This window comes from Melanaphis sacchari, unplaced genomic scaffold, assembly GCF_002803265.2.
Source record: "Melanaphis sacchari strain LSU unplaced genomic scaffold, SCAv2.0 Contig33_pilon_pilon, whole genome shotgun sequence".
Classification (NCBI taxonomy): Eukaryota; Metazoa; Arthropoda; class Insecta; order Hemiptera; family Aphididae; genus Melanaphis; species Melanaphis sacchari.
In genome coordinates, this window is record NW_020271205.1 from 1,159,558 (window position 1) to 1,178,893 (window position 19,336).

A 19,336-nucleotide genomic window follows, 5' to 3' on the forward strand; every position below is an offset into this window, starting at 1 on the left:
ATATTACAGTTGTTTTGTTGTTGAAATATTAAAATACTACGAATTTATACACTATACATAACAGTGAATTTTACTATAATACAATTAGAAACAAGAACATAATACAAATAGAGATTTACAAGTAGTATTCAAGTAGTATTGCTATACAGTATACATTATTATGTTATTAGTTAAGTTAGTATAACTGACGCGATCATTGATAATCAACTTATATTCTAATAAAGGTATAATAAAGATATTATCTAGAGAATATTATTTTTAGTTTTAAATTCAGCGTATTTTAGTTTAATTAACTTAATCTAAGTTAAATAGACAAAGGGTTTGAAAAAGAATGTCCGAAATTCAGATTTGTTTTATTTACATAACCCATACTAAAAGTTTTAGATTTAAATTGAGCCATGTGTTTATTTTACATTAATTTCAACAAAATGAATATCACTTTTCGTTAATATTTTTAATTTTTAGTTAAGTTTTTACAATGACAAAAACAGAAACAACAAAAAATAACTAATGATATATATAATGAAGTGTTGCGAATGTCTTACGACTCCATTTTGCATGTCAAAGATATATGTTGTATAATAGTGATAAACATTATCTATGATTAAAATAAAATAATAAAAAATTAAAAATGTTTATGTATACATAAATGCACATAAAAATAGTGAAAATAGTATTTTATTCTGATTACAAAACAAAAATAACAAATTTCACTACATTTTCTTGTGATATTTAAAGGTTCATTGATTTGAAAACTATAATATCTGTTAAATTTATTAAACGTGCTGACGTTAAAGAAATTAATTTAATAACATTATAAAATAATAACAATAAATTAGTATTTGTAAAGAACATGTTTGGAGTATGATTTAAACAATCAACGACAGCTCATATGCAACGATAACGTTTATATTTAATTGTTTTCTTGAATAATATTTAGAATTATCGAAATGCTTTGTTGAAGTCGAACAAATGAACGACTGAATGATGGTATTATTAGAATAGAGGTAACCTTTAGGCATAAAATTATAATGCTCATCACACCGTCACTTCCTTCATAAATGGTTTCTTGCCATTTTGATTGACGACCAATGATTTTTGGCTACCACTAGTCGGGTGACTACAACCAAGGTGGTGGTTGGTGAACGCATAACCACTGACAGCTGCAGCCGATGGTTTTTTTTCAATATTGGTTGACCAGACAACGCGTTTGCTCACCTCTTGCATAGCTGATATCTTTTCGGCTAAATGCCGATTACCAAGTCTTAAGTTTTTATCCTTGAGCGCATCCAGCTGCCTAAAGAGTTGTGCGAATTCCTCCTGCAACATGAATCAACCGCGTTATTTATACATCGTGTTTTTTTCATGCAAAGCGCTTATAATAGCTATCTAACAGGCTGGTAACTTTGATTATTGATGTAAAATAGTATATATAAGAAGTATGTATGATGTACTCATTTGTATATACAAAATTTAAATACCAAGTTAAATATTATTTACAGGTATGGATATATATATATATTAATAAGAACCATAACATTATTTAAATTAGGTACAATAATTATGATTAATATTTATCTAATATTTTTAGAATAATATGATATTTTAATACTTTGTGTATTGAGTGTATTGATAATTGTTAATACCTAATTAATAATTATTTTATAATTTTTATAATTAATAATTACATTTTATTTTATTCAATTATTGTTAATCATTGATAGAAACAATAAAATCAAAATTATTTTTATTTTTTATTTTCATTTTAATCGACAATGATTTTCAATAATTTATTAACAGATTTTAAAATGCCTCAATTATGTTTCTATGTAGATGATGTTATATAAGTAAAATATAAATAGTATATTTTAATTTTTAAAAATATTTATTTAACATAAATTAAATATTACCTTATAGAGTATATATAAGTCAAGTTTTAATAAAACTCTCTATTATATATATTTATCTTTAAATTGTATTTCAAAAATAAGTGTATTATAACTGATTTCCCTAGGGATTGTAACATAATTAAAATAAACTGTAGCTATGCAACTATATATCTATATTATTATATAATAAATATGAGACATTTTATTTTATCATGATAATTTCCATTAAAGAATGATTACAAGAAATTATGTAATGTATTAAAATTGACAGACATATTGCGGCTACTCGAAAGAATTACCATTTTGTTTTAGTATTGTTAAATAGGTATAAGTTATTAAAATTTATGATTTATAATAATACATTAATATACTTCATAATATAGAATTAGTAACAAAAAAAAAAAAAAAAAAACGCATTTAAAATAACTGTGTACCTGCGTAGACAAAATATTGACAAAGAAATTTTTTTCTTACATAGTATTACAATATTCTATGTATATTTTTTATATAATATATACACTTTTGGAGCTTTGCATAATATACAGAAATCCATTATTTATGGACATAAATGGTATCTAGAGACAACTCGAAAAATAATTTGAAATGGCAAATAATATATCAAGATTTCTAATTTTTCAATTACATTGTACTACTAAATGATAAATATTTTTCCTAGAAAATTTGGAAGGTTTAGAAATATGAACATCAAACAAAATACTTCAGAAAAGTATGTATTTTCCTTAGTATGTTTTTTAAATACCATTGGATATTATTTCAGTGAACATAACACATTATATTATACAGCAAAGTTTAATATTAAATTATTATTTTTTTTTTTGTTTTCATAAATATTTTAAGTAGATACTTATTACATTTTAGAATTTAACCAAACTAATAATTAACAAAATTAAAACATCATTATTTTTATTTCAACGAAAAATAAATATGATTAAATTTATTAACTATTCACTTCATACGGTTGGCGTAGAAACATGTTGGCATAACGCTGGCTGGTTGTTTACAATATAAGAAATTATTTTTTGCTAAATAAAGATGATGACCATTAAAAATTTCGGCTTGATATTTAAATTGTATACAAATTTCATATTACTATGAAAAATCATACTTCACACAAACAGGTTGAGTCTAAAATAAGTTTGCATTGTACCCTGTAGGTTCTAATAGTCTTATAATACAATTTAACAAATTAAAATAAACTTCAATGTAAAATAAATTTTCATTACATACTGGGTAGAAGCTACATATTACAGTAAAATCTTGATTACCCGTGCCCACTCTTTCGAAAATTTTTAAACATAATACTCGATACCGCCGTCCGCCAATCGTATTAATTACATTGTTGACGATAATAATATAAAAAAACTCAATATTGTACATCGATTATTATATTTAAATTATTTATAAATAATTTCAAACCAAAAAAAAAAAAACAATGACGGATAATTTCATATTTTAAGCCCTAATAACTTGTTATATATGTTACGGTCAAAATCCGAAATCGGACAAACCTTAGAAATGCCCGGGCAAAACGCGAATTGCCCACAATCCTTGGGCAAAATGTCATATTTCGGCTTTTGACCGGGCAAACCTAGTTATGACCAACATCATTTGGGCAAAACCGTCAAAACCGTATACTGACTTTCATCGTAAGGACAAAACCGTAGAGTTTTAAATACGTTCGCTAATATTATAAACAAATTTAATAATTATAAAATAAGTATTATTGTACAAATATATTTAAATAAACTTAATTAATACATTTAAACCTCACTTAAACGCTACAGTTTGACTCAAGTGAGTTTATAGTCAGTATACAGTTTTGGCGGTTTAGCCCAAATTATGTTGGTCATAACTAGGTTTGCCCGGTCAAAAGCCGAAATATGACATTTTGTCCAAGGATTGTGGGCAATTCGCGTTTTGCCCGAGCATTTCTGATGTTTGCCCGATTTCAGCTTTTGCCCATAACATATACAATATTATGGATGTATGTATAACATTATTGTATGTATACGTATTCTTATGTATATTTCTAATTACAATTGAATCAACATTTTTAAAATTTCATTATTATAAATTTGTACCTATGTATTTCTAATTATAATTAAATAAAAAATTTCATTATTTTAAAAAGTTTCAATTAATCGTGATTAACATTTATCCGTGTGACCCTCTCTCCATCATTACCCCGGATAATCGAGGTTCTACTGTGTATAGTTTGGGCTTATTACACGGTTTATACTATGAGGTTTTTTTTTTTTTATATATAACAAATTCTGAAGGTTTTTTGGAAGAGTACTGATTACATACTCAATCAATTATATAATATTATCATTATATAAAAAATGAGTTTTCTTAATAAAAATATCTAGTGTAACACGAAATTTAGGTAACACAGTTTTGTTAATAATTAACAGAATAATTTATGCTATTAGTAGACGATACGTAAGATTAAATTTTATTTTAAAATATTTGATTATTGTCCTACTTGTAAGTTAAGACTTTAATGAGTTAGTTATTACTACTAGAACTTAAAAAATAATATAAGCACTTAACCACTATAACACAATATTTTTGTAGCAACGTGGCAAATTTTAACTTAATAAATGTTTTTCATACTTTTGGTGACACATCTCTTGTCATTTGTGAAGATTTACCTATCGTGATTCTTTTTACACATAAATTTGAGTTACCGTTTTTGGTTGAAAATATAGACCTGAATCAATAAAAAAAATGAACTTTTCTTAAGAATTATATTTATTTGAATAAGTTTTAAATGTTAATATCAATAATATCATGTTATTGATGCGATTGATTTACAACTTCTATTTAATATTTAATACTATTTACCATTATTGTATAAAATCTGGAGGTATTTTAATCAAACACACGAGTGAAAATATTTATTTATATACTTATGATGTATATATTACATAAATATACATAATATAATATATCTTAACTTACTAATTCATCATCGCTTAGACAAAACCATTAAAGTTGTGAGTGTAAAATTTTATCAGTAGTTTCATTTTATTATGTAGATACCCACTGTGTAAAGATTTTTCAAAATTCATTCCCTAAAGGAGTAAAAAGGTGTAATAAGGGATAAAAATGGAAAATATTTTTTTTAGAAGATTTTTTTTTATTGAAACTTAGCATAGAAACTCTAAAATAGTTATTGGATTATATATAGTTTTAGACTTGTATTTTATATTCGATAAAATCACTCAAAAAACTATTAAAAATATGTGTAGTTTTTATTTAAAAAAGCTTAAAACGGAGTAAATTTGTATGCGTTTCATAATGTGTCACGGACAATACCATGCGGGATCAGTTTGTATTTATACCTACATATACAATATACATTATACATATTATTCTTTCTGTAACTGAACTCATCCTTTGGCTTTACAAAATTTGATATTTGTGTATGTGTGTGCTTGAGTGGGATATTGGATGATTTAGATTTACAATCGGAAATATTAGGTGTCATTACAGTTGGGTACTAGGACATTTTAACATAGTTATATTTAAAATTACATATGGATGAATCTTAGATTCCAGTGATCTTGGTAACCACTTTTTCAATTGTCAAAAGACACTTTTAAATTATATAAAGCACTACAGGACAAATTTTAAGCATAGTTATTATATCTTTCGTACACAGAATATTGAGCGTTAAATAAATATATAATCTGTCTAGAAAAATTAAATTTGAATTTATACAAAAAATATTAAAAAAAATTTCTTAGCAAAGTTGATTTTAATACAACCTAAATAATTGTTAATACTATATTAAGTTATATTTTTCAGTTTATTTTAAAATTACTATTGTGATATAAAAATAAACGATTTATTAGTTAACTGTTAGACACACCAAAACAAAAATAAAACTATGCAACACCATGCATTGGTTTAGATGGTCAAGGTTTTAAATCCATTTCTCATTTTATAAGTTAATTTACAATCAAATTAACCATATAAATAACGAATTGAACTAAATTTGAAGTATTTAAGATAAGCAATTTTAATATGAAAAAAGTGCACGAAAAATGTGAAATCAAAAAAGTAATCCTTACGTATTCTTACGCTTTACGATTAATGTTAGTTTTAGGCAATGTGATCTGATTTAATACGGATGTATTTTATACGGGAAACATAGTACACGAGGTAGCTAGTATGTACATATTATATATATAAACTCACATATTATGTTCGAGATTTAAATGACACATTTTACAAATTTTGTTTTCGAAATTATTTTTTTTTTAATATATTTTTAATTTTTTTGAATATTAAAATGTTTACCTATAGTATTTTTTATTTTTATTATAAATTTTAAATTTTGTTACAAGTATTTTCATTACAACACCTTGTTTTTGCTTATTAGACTTATTTATGATTTAATAATAAAATATTTTTTAATAAAATACAAGGTAGGTATCGTTAAGCGTTTTATATAATATATTCTAAAAAAATAATTATCAAATAACGTATTATCTCCGGCATTATAACAATTCAATTATTTTTGTTTACTTCAGACATTTTTCTGTGTAAGTAATATTTTAACCATAACATTATCACACTACAATACAAATATTTTTGTTTATGTTTCATAGAAATATAAATATAAAACTCACTTGCGCGTCTGCTTCAGTTAACACAAAGTCGGTACTAGATTCTTCTAAGCCACAAAATGTTGAGTTATTAGCTTTGTTTGAATTTCTAGTCTGTTTACTAAACATTCTACTACCACCAGTTACTTTAATGTGCTTTATATGTCCGTCTTCATCATTTGCTTCTTCACCTCTCATCACTAAATAAGCCTACAATATAATATATAAATTTCAAATAATTTTATTAAAACAAAAAAAATGTCGATATATTTTAAGATATTTATAAATTTAAAAATGTTTACAAAAATATAAATCATTTGCTTATTTGACATAATTATAACCTTTAATCATAACGTTTAATGCGCTAATAAATCTTATACTTAAAGGTTTTCTAATATTTAAATAAAATATTTCAAAATATGCATATAAAATTATAGTTATAAAATTAAAATAAATAACGTACTTTTAAAAAATTATTGTTTTTTAAAATTTAAAAAAATAAATATTTAATTTTAGATTCTGAACATAACGATGAATGTATAGATTTTTCATTTATGTGTGTTTTATACATATTTATATACACATGAAAAATAGTAAAAAAAAAAAAAAAAAAATGATTCGATTTTCAACATTAGGGTCGAATAAGTAGCTTACACACGAATCAATAATAATTTAAAATATACGAAATCTGTTTTTTTTTTATAGACTTTTGAAGTCTAAATTTGACGAAATTTAATATTTAAATTAAGAATAACGATTTTAGTAATTTTGAATTTAATTAATAAATATCCCTTGTAGTGTTTCTAAACTTATATATATACTCGTATATTACTTTTAATTATAATTTATATATATTATGAAATAAAAAAAAAATTTTAAAAAATAGGTTAGTTTTATGCTTTAATTATTTTTATGGACTTGATTTTACATTTTATAGTATATTTTAGTTTCAATTTAAATTACTCACCTTACTAGCGAATATAAATCCTAGCAAAGTTGTAACTGTGAGTTGAGTATGACAGAAAAAAATGATATACTGCAAGTCAGGGTTAGCCGGCGACTGTAGAAAAAACCTGTATTAAACAAGAATAATATTGATAAATGTATGAAGAGAAAAATAATTCTCTATATTATAATATTTATAGTATATCGTTTAATATTTTTTACATTTATTTCAAACATGTAACCTTTTTTTAAACACTGAAATTTCAGATTTGCACAATTTTCAGTTTATATTTATACTGTAAAAAGTACAATAATTTAATAACTTATTAGTCTGTTGCAAGTATGCGTATAGATTGGGAACATTTTTTTGGAGTAGATAAATTGTAGAATGTTTTATTCAATAAATATTATTAATGTAAAATAAAAAAGTAAAAATAAAAAAATTAAGTTACTTCATTTCAAAGCAATATGTAAAAACTGTTGTATTTATTTATAATAAGAAAAAAAATATGAAATTCTAATACTCTGTAACAGACGCTAGATGTTTTACTGCAACCCTGAAAATATATTTTATGCATTGTGACAAATAATATACTAATATCTGATTACTATGCTGTAAACATGTAGCCATATGTTAGGTTCATTTGGTATTATATGACGTATAGCACACAATAAACTCATTACTCATTTTTCATTGAAAAAGAGATTTATCAATATGCATGCATATTTCATATAATTCTTAATTCAGACATACAAACAATGACATTTCATAAAATATCATAATTAAATTTTTAATCGTTTGTTTAATATAATCTTGTTTTTAGTGAAGCTCAAGTAGCTTAATTTATTGATAAGCTAACACCCCTAAGATAATACTGCAGTTAATAAATATTAATTTCATAAAGGCCGCCCCAGATAAGTCGGTATATAAATAATTATTTGTAATTTATCACAATTTCCTAAAATAGTGTCTACTCATATATTAATATATTAAAAAAATAGCGTTAGGAAAATATTAAAACTTATCATACATATATATATACAAATATGATATGCGTGGAACTAATGAAGCCAGCAATATAATAAATTAGTATTTAAGTATGATTTAATTTTTTTATTTTTATTTCCCGAACAAAGAGGCCGTTTATTTTTGTCTAATATCAAACATTCATTTTGTATCATAACATGTATGTACTAAATCAGCTAAATAATAATGAAAAAAAAAAAAAAACATAATTATATAAAACATTATCTTCGCTTTTTATTTCTTGTGTCCATATTTTATAGTCTACTATAAAATTCCATTAAATATTTCTATAACCATATAAGATCCTTTATATCTCCATATTCTGATTTACTTATAACTATTCTGTATAATACATACCATTACGTATACTAAATCTCAAAATCGTTCTATCATTTCATATTGAATTATATTTAATATAGTTATTTATTTATGACATAATAATATAACACGCGTTGTATAGTATAAAAAAAATAGTAAAACATTGAAAACCATTCAAAACTAATTGGTTATAAATAAATATCAGGAAATTATATTTTTAAGGTTAACATTAGAAAATGTTTGATTAATTAATTCATATTAAAGATATCCATTAAAAGTATTAAATTGGTTACGTTCCAACATTACGTTTGTCTTTACTTTAATTTAATTTACATCAATAACATAACTATGACGATGTTTTTATTTAAACCACTGAAAATCGTTTAATTTTAATTTTAATTTATACTTTAAATTAAATACATAAATATATAATTTTTTTCATTTACATTTGTATTCATTAGAATTATTCAACTCACATTGATACATTAAGGAAGACTGAGAGAATAAATTCATTGTAGATTGCCATTGACATGAATCGACTCTCGTTGAATTCTGATGGTGCTTTCCGTACAACAATACAAAGACGGATACCCCAAACTAGAAATAATACTTCCACTAAAAAAAGAGAAAAATATAATTATATTATTTGACACTTAATTAGTATTTTTTATGTATATAATTTTTTAAAATCTTTTTAGATTTTCAAAAAATATTTATTCTACAAATTTAAGGATAATATATCTAGATGATAATATTATGAAGGATTTAAATTTTTAGTGAGTTTAAAAGATGGTCAATAAGTAAGTTATGAAACGCAGTGAAAAAAAAAAAGGAAATATATATGAAAAACCTTATTTTTCAAAAATAAATTTGTAACTATCGAAAAAAAATACGTGGGTAGGTAATTGAAATGATTACCAACAATTTATAAAATAATTGTCTTCATATAACACATTTGTATTAATAAATAAATAAATTTATTTACATAGAAAACAGTTTATCTAAATTATTGTGTAAAATTTGATTTATTATTGAAATTAATTTTAACACTTAATGACAATTTACATTCGAAACATAAAACTTAGCCATTTACACAGTTTTTGTTTGTAATTTGTGCAAATTTGAATTTGATTCTTATATTAATTGTTTTACTTAAAAATTAACCTAATACTGTGTGTACAAATATTATTTTAGTATTGAGCAGAATATTAAAGACCATTGCAATTACATGAAGTTATAACGATAACAAATATTTTGAATCTAAAATAATAATACGTATATTGTACATTATACCAATTTTATCACATTGTTTTATATTGTGCGTTTCATATATTATATATTAATATATATATTTTTTTTGAAATTGGAAATCTACTACACAATACAAACTGTATTCTTATATGTTAACTAGAACGAGAAAAATTGAAAAGAAAACCAAAATCATTACTAAGTGAAATTAAAAAAAAAAACGGTAGCCTATAAATTAGAAAATTAGAAAAAATTAAACGCTATCAAGCATAATATTGATCATTATATCATCATAATCTTCTATATCATTGGCGCTGAATTACTAACCAACCCCTCGAAAAAAACTGACACGATATTTTATAATTATACTCACCTACCAAAAACTTAAGTGGATCTGAATTTCAATCGTGTTGAATTTAAATGAACCACACATTTCTAATAAATAATACTCAGTATTTTAATGTTATTTAATTATAACAAAATAAAAACCATAAGTAGGTCATAAGTATCATCTATCCATTCCACCAAGCCGTTAAAAAAGTTTGACTTGTGACGTACTTCTATACCATTTTTAAAGTCTCTATCTTTTATAATATTAATATGCATAATACAACATAAATGCCATTAATAAGAAATACAAGTACAAAAAAATAAATAATTTAACAGACTATTATTACTATAGGTACCTGGTAATTTAAAATTCAATAGACAAAATAATACTTTTTAAACAAAACTTAGTTAAAAAAATTGTGAATGTTGAAGCAAATTATACATATTCATTATAACGACTGTCTTAACCCACTATGTAGTTGACGTTTTTAAAATTAAATTAAAAATATATATTTCTTTGTTTCATTGAAAATATTAATTATTTTCAAAAACTGACTGCGCGTATGAAATGCTAAAATGTTATTTAAAATTATACAAAAAGGTTTGCATTAATAATGTACAGATAATTTACATACTAACATTATTTTTTTTATTTTTCACGAGCTATTTACAATATGAATTTGTGATTCAAATAATTTAGGCAAAAATTGATTTCATATCTATGAAACGCATGATATTTGATAAATATAATATAAGGTTGTATTATTTTAATACTTACGTATAGAAAAGAATCTGTCCCACCATCCAGTTGGACACAGATCTGTTTTTAAATTATCTGCTGTTCTACCTACTATAACATATGGTGGATTGACCAGAGTTCTTATTAGCATTATTAAGCCTACTACCGCCATCATCAATCCAAGTCTTTTCAGTAAGTCCTTGTCGGTAATTTTCACGACTTTTGCTGATCTTACTCTAAAAATGACTGATATCCTGTGAACATAATTAAAAAAAAAAATATATATTCGTCATTTGGTTATTGCTATTTATGTATAACTTGAAATTGACGATCAGTCAAGTATGATTTAAGAAGTGCATGCCAGGCATATGGAAGTTTTTCACACCGTTATAAGAGGAATCCCTTCTGCCAAACTTTGTTGAAAGCTTGGATTAAGTTTTGGTATAACGTAATATATTTAGATAGGTTTGAGCAACATGGTATCATAATATGCTCGTTTTGTTTAATTACAAAATTACTTAATCTAATCAAAGTTGATGAAAAAGTCAATATAAAACAATTATAATCTAAAATTTAATATTAAATACAATGTTATTATTATTAAAAAAAAATTATATGTACTGTGTATACATTAACAATATACAATATTATAATACTAAAAATATTTAATTATTAAAATCTATGTTGGACTAAAAAATAATATTCTTCAATTTAGATTTAGTAGTAGGTTCAGTTCATTCTAATATTAAAAATCACCAAGTGAATTAGATTCTTTTATATGGTAAATGTACAATCTTTGTTTTAAAATGATGAAGACAACACATGCTAGTGCGACGTAATATAAAACTAAATATTTACCTGTTTAATTATATTTACAAAGTTATAACTTTTAGTATTAAGTGCAACAATTTCACAATAAAATAATTGGAAAATGCACAAAATGTATAGAATATAATTTCAAAATATTGTAACTAAAATATAAATACATTTGATATTATTAATATTTTAAACATAAATATTTAAAAAAAATAACTCTACACCACTATGTTATTGTATAATTATTAATAAAAAATTTAATTACATGGTTGTCGACGTAAAATTCACAAATATAGTGAAATAGTATATTTTGAATATAGTAAATTTTATAGTTCCGACAAGTATTGTAATAAATTAAATTTATGATAATTATAAGGATGCCATTAAATAATAAATAGTAAGTACTTAATTACAATATTTTATTTTATTTATATAGTTTTGAGTAAAACACAAAGGTTTTCCATAATAATTATTCAAAATATACTACATAAAATGTAATAATAACAATGGGAAGTTAAGTCTGGCTAACTTAAATATAACAGTTTGAATTACGTGAAAAATCAATAAAATTTCTTGATGAAGTTTCAAAATTATACTCGTAGGATGAAATAATTTCAATTATGTATCAAGAACAAAAATTGAATAATATTTTTAAAAATTGTATTATAATATTGTATTTTTTACTACCTGAATTATAATAATCAATTACTGCTATAATGAAGAATGTTGAGTCTAAAATACTTACTTATATTATTGATTGTACACTTAGTATATTAGAATACGAATGATACAATATTACTATATAGGAATATGGTATAGAAAAGGGTAAATGCATAATGATATTTAATTATACATTATTAGTGAGAAAAACTTATTTCCAAAAGAATGAAGTACATTAAATAAACTCAACGTTTATATTTAGTTGTTTATGCAATTGTATAAAATATGTTTCATAGGAGTCGAACAATATTTTACAAAAGTTAATTAATTTTTATGTTTTTAATTAAAAATTATGAATACAAAATACATATTGTAATTTTTATTAAAAGTGAGATTAATACACAAACTAATTTAATGTTTAGCTGACCAATTACCATTTGCATTTGGATATGATTGAAGAAAAAAGAAAAAAAAATATATATTTTTCAATACTATTTGTTAGTACTAGAATTGACATTATAAAATAGGAGATAAAAGGAACTCGTTAGTTCAAAAGGGTTTTACAAAGTTAAATAACATAAACTATTGTCTTAAAAAAAAAAAAAAAACAAATAAATAAATAAATAGATTTTATTACATAATTACATTGAATATAGTTTCATATTGTAGGGATGGATTTTAGAAATGTGTTCTTTGATTTATAAATAATACATAAAATAACTAATGCGATATTTTCACCTCTAATTTCCTTAATACTGGATACGTAAATTCAAATTTTAATATCTTGAATATTTATATTAGAAATATCATAATATTTTCAAACACTTATATCATTTATCGTATCAATTCAAATTTGAAAAAAAAAAAACATTGTATTTAAGTTACATCAAAAACACAGTACCGATTTTGTTAAAAATTGTTTTGTGTAAAAATTCTTGTTTCCTTAATTGTTTGTTTTTCCGAACTATAAAAATGAGTGCAGAGAAATCTTAATTTGATCCTTAATATCCAAAATTACCCTCTTTTTTAAAAACCAAAACATTTTAGCTTATCATGTACTCAAAAATACAGCTAAAAGTAATTTTTAATATTTTAAAATTTTAACTTTAAAAAAAATGATAATTTAGTGTCAGTAATTAATGTTTTTTTGTTCTTATTTTTTGAACACAAACAAAATAACATAATGTGTTTGAGTGAAATAACATTGTTGTTTCTAATTATAGTTAAAAATATTATTTCTATTGTTATTTTAATTTAATTACGACTCATAGGTGAGTACCTAGTTGAATAAATTTATATAAATTAACATTTTTCAAAATTGCATTCAACTGAATTTTTGTTTTTACAATTTATAAAATATTATTTGTGGTATTTGTAAAATAATATTTTAACAGAAAAACATTAAATTATATCGTTTTGATACTATTGATTTATAATATTTATGGTTACAGTAATATTACAAAAACTATAATAGTGTTCAAATTTTACGAAAAACTAGAAATTAAATAAAAAAAATTTTTGAAATATTATATTTTATTAATTATTATAAATTAAAATTCAATCTAGTAACATATTAAAAATAGAGGGCGTTTTTTTCTTAGTAGAACAGATATTTGAAATTTTGGCAACGGACCAAATGGCCAATTTCAATTAACATTGAAGATTTGGCAAGCATGGTCATTGGCCATTGAACACAGTTATAGATATTAATTTATCAACAAGCAGCACCTATAGAAACATATATTATATAGTTTATTTTGTTACTATTACGTATGTGTTTAAACAAAAATTAATTGTAATATGTTATATAATTTTGTTTAGAAAATAAAAACGTACTTTTTAGTTTTTTCATTTAATTTTATTGTTAGTAAACATGTTTTTATTCTTAAATTTAGACAGGTAGGATTAGATAATTATCTATTAATTTTTTTTAATTAGAAGAATTAATAACGGAATTGAATAAGTCTATATAATATAGGGTGATTTTGGGTATTCAATACAAATAATGAATAATATCATGTCATTGAATCGAATCATTTGAATTAAAAACCCAATATACTTTTATGTGAGTGTAAGACATTCTTTCTAGTCAGACTAATTAGACATTTAACTAAAACTATTTTATTTTATTATAAACATATTTCTATACTTTTTTAATATACACTACAATAATACAATTACCGTTCATCTAAGACTTATATTAGTATTACATGCCAAAAAAATTTAAAATATTTATAAACTCCGGTGACAGAAAATCTTAATACATAAAGTTAAAAATCATAATACTATTTACTTAACTAACATTAAAATATATACATAGTATACAAATTTGAATGTACCTTGTCATTGAGTAGGACAGTATTTTATATTTTTTTTTTTTATTTATTATAAAAGCCGCTAGTATAAACTATGATAGCTAAAGTATTATATATTTATATTGATATTTTATGAAGTAAAATTATAATTATAAATATTATAATGGTATAATATTATTTAAGCAATTATTACAATATTATTTTATAATAATATACGATTACCACCTGTTATTAATTTATAAATTAATACCAACATAAAATTTACTGATGATTATGTGTTCTTAGTATATAAAATCTTAAATGAATCTAAATATTTTGAAAATTCCATCGTGTTAAATACATAATAATTTACATATAGGTGGAAAGTTTCAGTATCTACTTCCAAATAATACTTTTTTAACACAAAAAAAAAAAAAATTTATTTAATTAAAATATTCAATTTCATCGAAATTTTAATTTGAAATATCTTAAAAAAAAAAAAAAAAAAAAAAAAAAAAACAGTTCTAATATATTTATAATATTTTTAAAATTAAAACAAATTGACAAACGAAAAACTTGTGTTTATAAAATAAAAATGAATGTGACGGTGGAATGTTTCAAATTTTTATGATTAATATTTTTTGAATAACAACACGTCATTAAAAAAATCATGTTCAAAAAATCAAAATTATTATTCAACTTCAAGAATGTTATTGCTTGACACATAAATATAATTTTTTTTAAATCACTCATGAATGGTATTTCTCTCCTTCTGAATTCAAAATTAATTTTATAATTAGTATACTAAGAACAGGTAACTCACAGAACGTCATGAGCTATTGTCATATCGTATTACATTTAAGATGATATCTTATTTATCAAAAATTATTGATGAAAACGTTCATCTACTTTATACACCATTCCTTCAACCACTTTCTTATTGAAGAGCAGCATTGCTTCTATTTGCATGGATTTACTTCTACACAAAATCTTGTACTATATAAACTTGATGTCTTTCTATCTTAAGAGTTGACTTTACACAATGTATACAGTATTTTCTAAAAAAAAATAGTTAAATAGATAATTCTTTTTTAGTAAAAACTCTTGGTTTCACTTGTGTAAGTAATCTTTCCATCTTTTAGTTTCAATTTCATTAACAAATTTATATTTCTATATATTTTTGTTTATACTTAGTTCATAACCAATTGTTTTGATTGACTGATATTGAGTATTTATCAAGATGCTTTAACTCTCCAATTTTTCGTTTATAAATTTCACTCTGGTTGTTTTCCATCATACCAAGCACCTAATTTTTGCTGATGATATGAAAATGTACCTAAGTCTCAATTTTCGTTAACTACCTTTTAAAAATAACCTATGACTTAAATTTATTGGATAATATATTGGATGAGTTTTTTAAACTATCCCCTTATATTGCTAAATTGTTTATATAAACTTTAACTTGTTCAAATTACTCTGTTGCTTTCATCTAATTACCATAATATATGCGATACGTTCATTAAAAAAAAATATTCTTAACACTTCAAATAATAATACAAATTAATTATAAAACTTCACTAAAAATAGAGGATGGCACAGTATTCAATGTCTTCATTCACTAGTTAAAATAATTTTGTATGCAATGATTCGTCATAATTTTATTACAATTTAACACATTAGTAGTTATATATATATACTGACTTATTCATTGTCTGTGTCCACTCAATAACAAATTATATATTAGAATAACTTCTCTGAGTACACACACACACACACACACACGCGCGCACGCATATATATATAATATGAAGGCTATAACAGTTATATTTTTATTAATTAACCACATTTGTGATCAAAAATACAGTTATCTCAGTAAATTAACTTATAATATAATATCCAGAGTAAAATAATATTTCAAAGTAATTAATGTCATTAATGTAAAAATATAATATAATCAATTCAAAACCTTAAAAGTTCTCAAACTGGTATTTTATGCTAATTTTAAAATTATTTAAATAAATAATAATACATTTTAATATTCTATTTTAAACAATATTTATTTATTTATTTGAGTATGTATATATAATAATAATATATATTTAAATACATGTTTTTAATAATTCTTGATATTAAGTTTAAAAGATGCAGGTACTAAGTTGTATGATTTAGACATTTTATTAAAAATAACTTTTAGGTAAAACTTAACGATTTACAAAATTCTCAAAAACATAAAAACGAATCTACCTGTGAACTTACACTTTATGTATGTAGATTGTTTCTTATTCAAACTTTGAAAATCATATATAATATTAAACTTTAATAAAAGTTCCCATAGAATATCGTAAATTTCTATTAAGTAATAAAATAGGTTTCAAATTGTTCTTTTAGTGAAGTTGATATTTTTTTGTGGAGTTGAGTCACTATAAAATAGGTGCATAATGGCTGATATTAGATTTATATTATGTAAATTTATAATTAGAATATTTGATATACTGGAATTATCAGAAAAAATCAAGTGTTAAGTCCCGTCTTTTAATAAAAGTACCTCTGCTACTTTCTATACAATTTAAAACAATAAATTATATATATATATTAATAGTCTTATAAATCATATTATGTTGGCTTTCTACAACTAAGTCGAAAACTGTGATTTTGGTAATTAAATATTTTATATAATTTAATGAGAATTATTAATAGATTAATATAATTTTAATATATTACAAATATTTTTTATTAAATTTAAATTATATAAATTATACTTGAAATTATGTTGTTAATTTAATTTATATGATTTGAAATTATAAAATATTTGTAATTTTACTCAATAAGATGTTTATAATGATAGATAAATAAATACTTTCATACGTTTATATAAAATTAAAAATGTAGAATAAAAAATAGCATGAGACCTATGAGTCTGTACGCTAAATACATTTCATGTTTAAATATAATTAAATCATTATTTAAACAATTTATGAAACAATTTTACCTACACTAGTTATCATATTCTTGAGCTTATAATTTTGCTTAACTGATACATAACAGCACAATATGAACATTAATTTTAATTAAATTTTCTATATTATATTATATAATATTATTATTTATCATATTAATAATTGTAATACATTTTTTTAAATTATAAATAATATATACTTAAAGTTTTAATTTGTAGGCGATCAATCTATAAATATGAAATATGAAAAATTTGATTCTGTATTAAATTCGTTTTAATATATGTATATATATATATATTACAGAAAATGATGTTATATATTATTCACCAGTTATTAACGTTATTTACTTACGAATGTGGGAATTATCATTATTTTCTAGTGAATAACGTTAATAACCGTATAATTTGGGAAATTTTGATCTGATTATAAAATAAAAGAGGTCATTGCGGAAGATTTAAAAATATAACCAAAGAACCAATCACCAAAGAAGACAAAATCGGAAATTAAATCATAGAAATCACAGAAAAAAAATCGGAACTTGGTACTTAAATAATTTTTAATTATTTAACGATAATTTTTGGAATTTTAAATATAACACAAATAAAACTAAAATATAAATATTTAAAAATTATTTTAAATATTTTTTTGATGATTGTCAAGAAAATATTTGTATTGCATGTAAATAATCAAAAAAAAAAAAAAAAATTAGAAAAACAAGGAGAGGAAATGATGAAACTTTCTAAAGATAAGTTTCCTCAGCTTGAAATAGGCATAACTGTATGTGTATTTATAATTTATACTGAACGTTGATAGGGATCGTGATTCTATGCGAAATATACTAGCAGTTGTCACCTAAGTTGAACATGACTTATACAAACTCTGTAAATTAATTATTAATGAAAAAATATACTAATACAATTAAAATTTGTTTTATTATTTTATAGATACAGAATATAGTTTTTTTAAATACTATTTCACATGCCAAGAAATAGCTATTTGCTAATAAAATCTATTAGACATAGACAATGTGATAAAATAAGCAGATGGTAGACAGTTGACACTGAGGGAAGTAGCTAGTAATAATTCGGTTGCGGGCCCTCAAAGGTACCAGAGATGTCATTGCAAGACTAGTTGTAATAATAATAAGCATTATGCCTACCTTGGGACTGAAAAATTATGTTATATTAAATGTCATGGGAGTAAAACTTGTAAAAATAAATAAAAAATAATAATGCATTTTTTCTATTTTTAAAAATACCTGGGTACCTACCTACATAATTTTTCAAATTGTAGTATTTGAGATTCATGCGCATATCTGATTTATAACATCAATTATCTATGTATTTGGTAAATAATGTTAATAACCGGTGAATAACGTTAATATCCATTTAACATAATTTACCGTAACACACACACACACACACACACACATATATATATATATATATATATATATATATATATATATATTACAAA

General features: G+C 22.4%; 1 protein-coding gene across 1 annotated transcript in view; it reads right to left on the reverse strand.

Annotated features, from left to right (window-relative positions):
• Positions 1-753: 753 nt before the first annotated feature.
• LOC112596681 (probable G-protein coupled receptor CG31760) overlaps positions 754-19,336 on the reverse strand; it is a gene marked incomplete at its 5' end in the record, with an annotated part of 92,477 nt that continues 73,894 nt past the window's right edge. Inside the window, 5 exon segments of the mRNA XM_025342444.1 lie at positions 754-1,320; positions 6,551-6,736; positions 7,494-7,599; positions 9,293-9,431; positions 11,173-11,387. Of these exon segments, the coding sequence (XP_025198229.1) occupies positions 1,039-1,320; positions 6,551-6,736; positions 7,494-7,599; positions 9,293-9,431; positions 11,173-11,387 (928 nt within the window).